Consider the following 12,353-nt stretch of genomic DNA (forward strand, 5'->3'; position numbering starts at 1 on the left):
TTTTAGTTCAAAGTAAATCTAAGTGACGGTGTAACTCATTCTATTTCAAGATAAGCCTTATCTCCAATCTCATGTTTTTTCTAGTTGTTATTGTAATAACAATTTCCCACAACAGCATGTTTTGTATTTGTGCATTTCAAATAAAATACTACTTTTCCAGTCATATATTGTCATTATTCAAGTTTAAAAAAATATTGTTAAAATCGTATCGTATCGTATCGTTATCGTGAACCCAGTATCGTGATACGTATCGTATCGTGAACTGAGTGTATCGTGACACCCCTACTAGACACGGCAGTGAACTCCTGCTTTCCACCTGTATTTTGTCAGTGTTCTCCAGACACGGCAGTGATCTCCTGCTTTCCACCTGTATTTTGTCACGGTGTTCTCTAGACACGGCAGTGAACTCCTGCTTTCCACCTGTATTTTGTCACGGTGTTCTCTAGACACGGTAGTGAACTCCTGCTTTCCACCTGTATTTTGTCACGGTGTTCTCTAGACACGGCAGTGAACTCCTGCTTTCCACCTGTATTTTGTCACGGTGTTCTCCAGACATGGTAGTGATCTCCTGCTTTCCACCTGTATTTTGTCACGGTGTTCTCTAGACACGGCAGTGAACTCCTGCTTTCCACCTGTATTTTGTCAGTGTTCTCCAGACACGGTAGTGATCTCCTGCGTTCCACCTGCATTTTGTCACGGTGTTCTCCAGACACGGCAGTGAACTCCTGCTTTCCACCTGTATTTTGTCACGGTGTTCTCCAGACACGGTGAACTCCTGCTTTCCACCTGTATTTTGTCACGGTGTTCTCCAGACACGGCAGTGAACTCCTGCTTTCCACCTGTATTTTGTCACGGTGTTCTCCAGACACGGTAGTGAACTCCTGCTTTCCACCTGTATTTTGTCACGGTGTTCTCCAGACATGGTAGTGATCTCCTGCTTTCCACCTGTATTTTGTCAGTGTTCTCCAGACACGGTGAACTCCTGCTTTCCACCTGTATTTTGTCACGGTGTTCTCCAGACACGGCAGTGAACTCATGCTTTCCACCTGTATTTTGTCACGGTGTTCTCCAGACACGGTAGTGATCTCCTGCTTTCCACCTGTATTTTGTCACGGTGTTCTCCAGACACGGTAGTGAACTCCTGCTTTCCACCTGTATTTTGTCACGGTGTTCTCCAGACACGGTAGTGAACTCCTGCTTTCCACCTGTATTTTGTCACGGTGTTCTCCAGACACGGTAGTGAACTCCTGCTTTCCACCTGTATTTTGTCACAGTGTTCTCCAGACACGGTAGTGATCTCCTGCTTTCCACCTGTATTGTGTCAGTGTTCTCCAGACACGGTAGTGATCTCCTGCTTTCCACCTGTATTTTGTCACGGTGTTCTCCAGACACGGTAGTGATCTCCTGCTTTCCACCTGTATTTTGTCACGGTGTTCTCCAGACACGGTAGTGAACTCCTGCTTTCCACCTGTATTTTGTCACTGTGTTCTCCAGACACGGTAGTGAACTCCTGCTTTCCACCTGTATTTTGTCACGGTGTTCTCCAGACACGGTAGTGATCTCCTGCTTTCCACCTGTATTTTGTCACGGTGTTCTCCAGACACGGTAGTGAACTCCTGCTTTCCACCTGTATTTTGTCACGGTGTTCTCCAGACACGGTAGTGAACTCCTGCTTTCCACCTGTATTTTGTCACGGTGTTCTCCAGACATGGTAGTGATCTCCTGCTTTCCACCTGTATTTTGTCACGGTGTTCTCCAGACACGGCAGTGAACTCCTGCTTTCCACCTGTATTTTTTCAGCAGTGCCCTTTTTTGTGGGGTAATCTTACTTTTCTTTTTTCTCTTCCATATTTAAAACTCCAGTTGCACAGCAGTGATACTCAACTAAATACTGTAGCTAATATGAAATACTTTATGTGTTGATTTTTAATGAGTACACTGTCAGATAATTTTTTTAAAGTAATAGCTCACAATCACAAAACGAATAAGTAGTATTATCTTAACTTGTTACAGCCATTAGTCCATCTTTAGTCAGTGTTTTGCAACCGGAGTAAAGATGCCATGTATATCTTTATTTATTTTTTCTCTCACCCCTCAAAGCACTCTCCAAGAGTTTCAATCACTACATGAAGTTATATATTTCAGACTCAAACCGCTCTCTAACTCTGACACGCTGTATGGTTCTGTGTATATTTAAATGTTTTTGTTCCCTTTTTTTCTTCAGTCGCCAATGGGTTGTAAAATAAAACTTCACAGATCTCATTTGTTTACATGGGCTCTTGTGTCTGGAGTGTGTCATAGGTTGGATTATATAGAAATAGAATAGATTGAGTTAGTTACAGGGGTTTGCAAACGTTTCTATGCCAAGGCCCCGAAATAGCATTAGCCTTTGGCCACGGCCCCCCTCTTGCAAGATGTCTTTAAAAACAGACAATATTGAAAATGCCAAAAATCACTTCCATACAACCTCAGAATATATTTCCTTACTTTTAATAATGTAATAACCTAATAATTACATTTGTATCTCAAATATTTTCTTCTCTGCTTTCCATTCCATTGTTTCACAGTCAGATTACTATATTACCCACATCAGACAGATGGGCATTGCAAATATGATTTTTATGTGTAAGGAAAGGATTCAATTATATTTGTTAATACTACACTAAATATAATTAAAAAAATATATTATTTCTTTATTATACTGTTAACACATATAACTGAATCATTTCCTTCCCCATAAAGTTTTTTTTTTAAAGCATTTCCATGAATTTGCTGAGGCCCCCCTAGCGATCCCCCAGGGGGCCCCGGCCCCCACTTTGAAAATCACTGGGCGAGTCGATTATACCAGTGGTTCTCAAATGGGGGTCCGCGGACCCCCAGGGGTCCGTGGCACTTTGCCAGGGGATCCGCGAAAAGTTTGCAAGTAATTTTTTTTTTTTTTTTTTTTTTTTTTTTTATTAAATGCTACATGTTACTTATTCCTTCTCAAACTACTTCCTACATGGTGCTAGTCTATCAAAATATCTTGGCTGTCATTGATTGTGTTGCATAGTGGTTTTCTGTACTGTTGACAAATTGTGATATTGTAAGTCGCTTTGGACAAAACAAAAGTGTCTGCTAAATGACGTAATGTAAATGTAATGTAATAAAAAAATATATATATATTTTTTTTTGCAAAATCTTCATAGTTCAACGAAAATAGTTTATGCTTTAAATCTAAAATGGTTCATGGATTACATTCTAATAACAAACCTATCAAAATAAAAGTCAAGCACGTTACCGTGGAAACAATTAAGCTTAGCCCAAAATCACAAATCAGAATGAGGGGGTCCCCGGTATATTTTCTATCTTGTAAGGGGTCCTTGGCTGAAAAACATTTGAGAACCTCTGGATTATACTATTAATGAAGGCCTACACAATCCCAGGACACTTTCCATGAAGTAAGTAGTAGGCAAACAGTGTTGGGTGTAACTCATTACATGTACTTTTAGCAGTAACTCTATAACTTATTACCATTAGGATTTCAGTAATATTATACCAGTTGCTTTGTCAAGTAACAAATTACAAATTGAGTTTTTTTTTTTTAAATCAAAGCACATTTAAATAAAGACAATCATTTCTTAATCAAATTGTGCATTTTTATGCAAATAACCACTAACAACAAAGGAAAATTATAACATTTCGAATTTTGGACGGTTTACACTGACTTCAAGACGGTTTAAGTTATTATCCGGGATGGTTCCGGTGGCCGGTGCAGCAAAGACATTCTGCTACTGCTGTTATTTTGGTGAAGGTAATGCAAAAGTAGTGTAATAATAAGTAACGAGTTACTCTACATAGACAGTAATATTATAAAGTAATGTATTACTTTCAAATGAAAGTAACTAGTAATATGTAGTAGCCTATATTATATTTTGAAAGTAACTTGCCCAACACTGTAAGCAAAGTTTATTTATATAGCACCTTTCACAGAGCAAAGTCACAAAGTGCTTCACAAGAGCAATACAGTTAAAACAAGTAGGCTACATAAAATCAAGTACATAAACAACACACACACACACACACACACGCACATGCACACGCACACACACACACACACACACACACACACACACACACATACACACACACGCACACACACACACAGACTGAAATACACAAGAGGCTAGCCAAAGGCCAGTTTGTACAGATCAGTCTTCAGCTTCCAGGTGTGAATGTGAACAGGGCGCTCCTGAAGAAGAGAGCATTGCTCTCAGTGAGACTCCCCTGCATAAAGGTCAAAAGAAACATGTCAACAGAGGCAGCAGATGGTTATAGGACCAGTGGAAGCCAGGGTGTTCCATCCTTTGGGTGTCATAGATTCAAAGCATTTCACCTTTTGTTTTGAGCCTATAGAACGAAGAATAGCTATGTAAGCTCTGTGGTCCAAGACCCCAAGTGACCTGCTGGTGATGTAAACAGGTGCCTGACCATGCGGGACTCTATAAAGTGAAATAACGAATACAAGAACTTTAAAATTTATCCTAAATTTGATTGGAAACCAATGTAGGTGGTGTAAGATGGGAGTGATGAGACATTTCCTACTGGGGAGGCTGGGGCTCAGGAGGTAGAGCACGTTGTCCACCAACCAGAAGGTCGGTGGTTCGATCCCCGACTCCTCCGCATGTCGAAGTGTCCTTGGGCAAGACACTGAACCCCAAATTGCTCCCGATGGCTGTGCCAGCACCCTCCGTGGCAACTGGCCGCCTTCGGTGTGTGAATGGGTGAATGTAGGCACATTGTAAAGCGCTATATAAATGCAGTCCATTTACCATTTACTGGACCTATTCAACAGCGTTGCAGCAGCATTCTGGACCATTTGTAGACTGTCCAGGGATATGAGGTGAAATCAGGTAAAAGCCATTATCCTTCTTGATTTCCTTCATTAAATATATCACTAAGGATTTAGATGAAGAGAAGCAGAAGTTAGGGAAGGATTTTGAAGCTTTGAGAGAACTGAGATGTGGAGTGGACTGCAACTCGATGTCAGTTAGATGTCCCTATTATAGGCTACACATTGTGTGTTTTAGATATACAACACATAGGGTACAAGACGCACAAAGACATGCCTACAATATGGCTCAGCCAGGGTACAGGCAATAAATAACTAATCAATCAGTCTTGTGATGTCACACACTTTTTTATTGAGAATAATTAAACATAGGCCTACAGACAATCAGCTGATACATACAGACATAGCCTACATGGGGAATGTAATGGGCACATTCAAGATTGCAGTGTGCAAATAAAATAATACCTGAAAGAAAGAAAGAAAGAAAGAAAATAATAAAAACACAATAATAAATTATAACATCAATAAAGTCATTACCTTATTCGGGGACTACAGAAAATTATTCTTCATAATATAATTAGTGTGCGATCACTTTTTTGTTCGTCATAAGGGCTTTATGTGACATTTGCCAAGTAAAAGTATAAGATTTGTTATGTAAAATAAACATTTATTGTTAGATTCAAATGTAGTAATAATGATGAACACTTTCTCTCTCCAAAACCCGTCATGTAAACTCCTTTTCTGTGCTGACGTAAGACGTAGGGTCTGACCACGTGAGATTAGCGACGCTTCATGTTGAGCAGCAAAATGGCCGACCGTCAACCGACTTCACAGCGCTTTGAAATTCAAATTCTTCTGCACATTTAGGGTTTACACTATCACAACGTTAGTACTTATTTACAAGGCAGAGTAGCTTATTAGGAGTGTATTTCATTATCTGCCACTTACTTGATTATTCGCTCAGGCGTCGCTGTTCTTGTAGCCTCGACGAATGCCTCAAAAAGCTAAAAAGACAAATTGGCACTGAAGCACTTTAGCAGACTAGCTATTCTTCATATGTGATTCCTGAGGTGAGTAGCCGACCTTTGCGATACGCGGAATAGTTGGCAAGTTTTTCACATGGTGTTGTCATTTAATTGTTTATGCATAACGTACATTGGCGGAAGATCTGTGCTAATGTAACGTCCGCTAATGCAATGAAAAATGTCACTGCGCTAGCTAAGCTAACGCCGTTAGCCAGCAGTAGCTAACGTTGCTTGCCAGTGAATAACGTTAACTAGCTAACGTTAGCACTGTGATAGCAGAATTTGTGGTTGTGCATTAGGTGGGCTAGGGCTCGCTATATTTGCTGTGAATGAACCGATTTGTTACCAAACTCGCTGACAGTTGATGTAACGTAAACGTTAGGATCATAAAGCTTTGTTTTCGTATGCGTATAATGTAACGCTACCTGCTTTTCGGTGCAAGTGATGTTACTACATTAAGGTAACGTTAACTATTTGCACTGCAGACATCAGATGTAACGTTAGCTAACGTGGTAAACAGAACTGCCTGTGCTTGCTAATGTTAACGGTGAAACTGATCATTTCAGTTTGTACGCAGTGCAATTTCAACGTTCATAAGCACGTATGTGGCATCTGATCTGACACATAACGTTAACTAGTTGTAACATAATGTTACCGTGCAGGTTATACTATTGACAAGAGAACAGATAGCTATCTGCAGTGTTTTGAAGGGCAGCCTGGGTCTGACAGCTCGTAACGCTGCTGTGTATCAATGGTTTTCTGATGCGCCAGGCCTGAGCTGAGGTTAGAACATGGCAGCTTCGTTTTCCCTCAATCCTGTCTGAAGCCAAACTGTGCAACAAGACACAGCCACTGTCAGCTACGTGTTTAAAATGTCTGGCCTCTTCGAGGCTTAGAAATCAACATTTTAGTTCTCACAAGCTTTGTTAGGGCTTACTGCACATTTATAAATGATATTGGGTATCCTAATGACGACAGTGCACTATTTTCTGCCATAGGTGTGTTTGTGCTTGTTCCACAGTTCTCATAGCTGATAAATACCCCAGTTCTCAAATATGCTCACCCTCCATTTCAGAAAAAAGAGATGATTAGGTTTCAAAAGTTTAATTTGTGCTTGTTTTGTTTTATATAACTGTATACAGTCAGTCAGTGTGTTGACAATATAAGTTATCTGACCAAAGCGCCCCCACCCCCCATGTAAACTGCCTAAAAGGGTTGAAATAGAGGGTGATCACTAGCTTACATTTTTCTGCATGCTTATAATGAGGATAATTACAGTGTTTGTTGCCGTCATCATGTCCAGCAATACTCTTAGCTGTAGCACCTGATGGCTGGTTCATCCTGTCAAGCATGCAGTCCTTTATAGCTCAAGGAAGCTCAGATCATGGCCACATAGTGACTGTGATGTTGCCTTTTGTTGTCCTAATTTCTGCTGCTTTGCTATGAGTGCTGTTGCCCTGTGTTGTGTGACTGAACAGTGTTTTATGTTGCTAAATGGACTGTATTTATAGAGCGCATTTTTATATAGTCTATCGACTACCCAAAGCGCTTTCACATTCACCCATTCACACTCACACCGATGGCGTCTGCAGCCATGAAAGGCGCTAACTGCTCGTTGACTGCTCAAGGACACTTCGACACACTACCGGGAGGAGCCAGCCTCGAACCGGGAACCTTCTAATTCCCAGGCGACAGCTAGGGATGCCACAGTGTGGACATTTTCCCACCGGGAAATGCTAACTATTACATCAATGTTAGCAGTGGTTTAGCTAACCTATTAGCATCAATGCTAGCGGAGATTTAGCTCTGTTAAAACCACATTTTAGAGATGGCAGTGGCAAGAGAATACACACAGGCTTAGATAAGGGTCTTGCCTACATGTGTATGAGGGGGGATTGTGTTCACAACATGTACAACTAACGTTACTTGCTGGTCTGTCTAACCAGAGATATGATGCACTCAGACAGCCAGGATAGAGGGAGCGCTTGTAATATACACCAGCGCAGCTGCCCGCATGCTGAAACTGTCACGAGCGGGTGGAGTGGAAGGTGTTACTGGTGGGCATGTTATTTAATCGGTGTATGCCTCAACACCGTTTAACACCGGTAACACCTAAGACCGCGGCAAGCCTAGCGACAGCTCTACCTCCTGAACTAATGTTGCACATTAATACTATGTTCAAGACAACTTGGAACGCAGGGAAAAAACAGGCTCTGATCTGTAAAAAATTAATTTAATGGTTGTCGAGGTCGGAATTACAGGTTGGAAATTCGGGTATCATTTCAGAGTCGGAAAAAAATCAGAATTGAAAGTTGTGCTCTGAGTTGTCTTGAATGCAGTATAAGACCATCGGCTATCCAGGATATGCTCAATGATTAAAGGGTGAATGTGTGACCAACTGTTGAAATGTCTGTCTTTTCTCCGCCTCTAGAAAGCAGTATCAGGACAGGAGCAGTAGTTCATGGAAGACAAGAAAAGGAAAAAAGACGACAAAAGGAAAAGGGAAACCTCTCAGAAGGTGAGCATGTTTGGTGTTCATTTGTTTATTGATTAGACTGCCTCAGTAAAAGTCTTCATTTTAGGTGTGCTACTTAACACGTTCACTGCCATTGGCGAGTCAACTCGTCAAGCAGAAACCAACGGTTGACTGCCAATGGCGAGTCAACTCGTCAAAAAAAAAAAAAAATTTGACGGTGGGACGTTGATCTAATCCTTTTACATCTCCTATATAAATATGGGAGCCACCGAACGTGTACAACCCATTCCACCGACCCACTAAGTGGCGACAGTGCTCTCCAGACTAGAAAAAGCCGAGCCAAAACTGCAGGGGAACGCGCGAGGAAACCATTCTCATACTGTAAAATGGATTGGCGAAAACGCTTTCGCTTTCGCGCATTATCGCGCGGGAGCTGGCGGTGGGGGATTGCAAATTTGCATAATAGATTATGGGTGCAACACACTTTGAAACACCGGCAGAAAGCCCACAATCGCACGCAGCTTCATCCCAGCTGAGCTCACAACCGAAACGAACGAGCCCCATGCAGACTCGCCCAAAGAGCAGCCGCCAGCAGCCAGGCAGCACAGACAGGCAGAGCCTCGCTTGTACCGCTGCAGCCACAGAGGGAGAACACACACGGAGGGAGGAGTTTGAAGGAGAGGGGGGTTTCCTGCTGCTATGGAGGAAATTACTGTTCAAAACTATTGTTTAGATGTCTGACGTCTTATGCCAAAAATAAATAGTTAAAGTGACTGTTCTATCGAATTTCACAAAAAGCCATTTATCTCAGCTTAAATTTTCAGACGCTGAAACCATGCTGTATTCTACTGCTAATGCCTACATAACTACTAACTCTACAAACTAACTCTTTTAGACAGAGAAAGCACACATTCTTCTATTAGTTCTTTTGAGATAATTTGTGTTCACAAAATCTTAGCAGAAAAGAATCCTCGGCTCTTGAAAGATGAGCCAGAATCCTCAAAAAAAAACGTTGGCAGAAGCTACCTACAGTATTGAAAAAACGGCTGGAAGTGAATGTGTTAAAGTTGAGCTGAAATGAAAAAATACTTTTTTTCTATTTTAGATCACATCGCGGGTTATACAGTGCACCTATTTAAAAATATATATTTAAAAAGAAAATCAAATTTCTTGGGTTTTTCAAAAATGTTCACATCAAAAGTTCATTCATAACAGTTATCTACAGTTTGCTGACGTCAGGTAGTACTATCAAACTTTTACCCAATTTCAACCTATCATGACAGCTGTCCATCAATCTTCATGCCTCAGAGAAAATTCTGTGCAGGCAAGATGGCTGCCCAGTGCCTACATGGGCAGACTTTTCTAGCCTGTAAATGTTGGCCAATAAGCATGTAACATACAAAATAAAACAAACTGTAATGTCTTCATTTAATGTAGAATAAAAAAAGGACATGTAACTGGCTTGTTAACTTGCATTCCAGGAATATTGTTATTTACCGCGGCTCGTTGAACATTTCAAGGCGGGCAGCTGGCTCTCCCCCTCCGGAAAAAGCACTCTCCCTCCAGCAGAGTGCTGCTGCTGCTCCCGGAGGCAGCCAGCCGCCCTGGAGGCTCACGCAGCCATGTTGGCGGGTGGGGCTTTTTTTTCCCATTAGTGTGCGGCAAGTAATTTAAATGATTTAACTTAGAAAAGTGACTAACGTTATATTAACAAACGTGTTGATACGTTGTGATCACGTGATCACGTTGTGACCACGTGTTGATAATCCTAATATGCGTGATCAAAAAGTGCATTAAAAACCATGGTTAAAAGAGGACTGACTGGTGCTGTCTGTTGCAAATCAACAGGATGCGCGCTCCGTGTGTACATAACATTACGTTTACCTAATTTCCAATTTGCGGAGTTTAACGTTACAGAGCAGCACATTGTTGGGTCTCAGTCTAAAATACTCCCACACTTTAGATGATCGTGGACGATGTTTTGTAGCTTGTCCTGTCCCTGTCACTTGAGAGTTGGGAATAACAAATCCATGTCATAGACGGAGCCAACTTCATTCTACCCGTCGGCCATAATAAATCCATGTGATAGACGGCGCCAACTTCACTTTCACTACCGAAGGTTAGCCGCCTCCGCTACCCGACAACAACAATATGACTTCCTGTCTGATTTCCCCCGAAATTAAAGCCATTCTAATACACACAGAAGCCATTAAAAACTTTTATTTTGAAATCTGATATTGGAGTACATCAGATCGGCAATTAGGCCCCGCCCCCTTTTAGGGCGAAAACACAAGCCTTTCCCCGTTGACTTTAATGTAAAATAGCACTACCCCAGAAAATTCTAGAAAAATAACAGAATCAATCTCGTTTATTAATGACCCCAAAACACCATGACATGACAATATATTACAACTTGCCTGGCCATAGAATGGGCAAGATACATCGGACTTATGTCACATTTACATTACAGCCCTGGCTGGTCGTCATAGCGACCGCACTCCTGCCCTCCCCCCATAGCCCAAGTAGGCTATAACGTTAAAATGTAATCCATACACGGAACTTTTAAACTGGTTAGGAAATCCTGTTGCCTCTATATGACCTACATGGGCAATGAGACCATCGGCCAGGAGAATGGATATCAATTTGTTGTTATTTAGCCTACATGCATACGCTACGGGCAGAAGGGAAGCCACCACCCTGGCTTGCGCTGTGCGGGGACGGGGATTACGCTACGGGGAGAAGGGAAGCCACTATCCCGGCCGCCACTCACCAGGCAAGACCGCGGCTTCACTAAACCCCCGCCTCCGGCCAAGCGGAGCCGACGTTGCACACAACTATAACGGGTTCCTGAGCAGCTGACTTTCTCTCTCTCAAAACAATTGAAAACCGTCATGTTAAGGCTGAGGAAGGAGATCGATTTTATTTCACCAGAGTCGAAGGCAGCAACACAAAATACTGGAAATAACAGAAGAGAATTAGCAACAGGCGGACACTGGAAGTAGGTCAGAGACAGAGATATTTCCGATGTATCTTGCCCATTCTATGGCCAGGCGAGTTGTAATATATTGTCATGTCATGGTTTTTTGGGGTAATTAATAAAGGAGATTGATTGTTATTTTTCTATACTTTTGTTTTGTTTTGGTTGTGCTATTTTACATTCAACGGGGAGAGCCTTGTGTTTTCCCCCTATAAGGGGGCGGGAACATGTGGCGCCTACAAAATGACTACGATCCGCCTACGATCTGACGTAGAGGTTTGTGTTTTCTTGTGATCAGACATAGGTTTATAGATGTTATTTATTTACCTTGACAGTTTCGACAAGTCAACTCTCGTCTTCTTCAGAAGCAGTCGCACTGACAGCTGGGTATGACGTGTCAACCAGTTGCTTTTCAGCAACTGGCGGTGTGCCCAGCTGAGCCGTCAGGTCTGCCAGGCCGGCCACACCCACTATGACGTGTCGTGGCCGGACCGACAGACCCAACAGCCCCGCCGGGCACATCGCGCGGCCCGCCGCCCGTTGTTCTCTGGAGTAGAGTCTCCCAGGTGCGGGAGAGCATGTAGGCCCCCTCGTCCCTGTTGATGGTGCCCTCGGCACGTCTCCTAATTTCCATAGCCTCCTTGACAACAAACAAGCGTTGGATCCGGCCAAAATCACTGGATTGGATATCTGAGGGGAAAAAGAAGTAGAATCCGATCTGATTCATTAGCCTAAACTATCACGTAAATGCTTCACTAAACTTTGAGCAACGCACCGTCACGGTGAAGAGAGATGTGAATGCAGATGATCAACTCTGCAGCATGTGAACAGTGGGTGAGACCTGCGCTAATATTGGTCATGTCAGCTGTGTGTTAAGGATGTTAGATCGTCCCTATTTTCATATCGTCCAATCGTGGTCAATAGAGATTGGTGATAGACGATCAAATCGCCATAATCTATTAACACATTCACTGCCAGCCTTTTTTTTTTTTTACTGTAGGTAGCTTTTGCCAGAGGGTTTTTTTGAGGATTCTGGCTCATTTT

General features: G+C 42.3%; 1 protein-coding gene across 1 annotated transcript in view; it reads left to right on the forward strand.

Moving 5' to 3' along the window:
* Positions 1-5,715: 5,715 nt before the first annotated feature.
* tnrc6ba (trinucleotide repeat containing adaptor 6Ba) overlaps positions 5,716-12,353 on the forward strand; it is a gene marked incomplete at its 3' end in the record, with an annotated part of 48,292 nt that continues 41,654 nt past the window's right edge. The window contains exons 1-2 of the mRNA XM_083636164.1: positions 5,716-5,901; positions 8,288-8,374. Of these exons, the coding sequence (XP_083492290.1) occupies positions 8,318-8,374 (57 nt within the window). The 5' untranslated portion in view covers positions 5,716-5,901; positions 8,288-8,317. The remainder of the gene's footprint in view (positions 5,902-8,287; positions 8,375-12,353) is intronic.

The sequence above is a fragment of the Poromitra crassiceps genome (assembly GCF_964638095.1).
Source record: "Poromitra crassiceps genome assembly, chromosome: 4".
In the NCBI taxonomy this organism is placed as follows: domain Eukaryota; kingdom Metazoa; phylum Chordata; class Actinopteri; order Beryciformes; family Melamphaidae; genus Poromitra; species Poromitra crassiceps.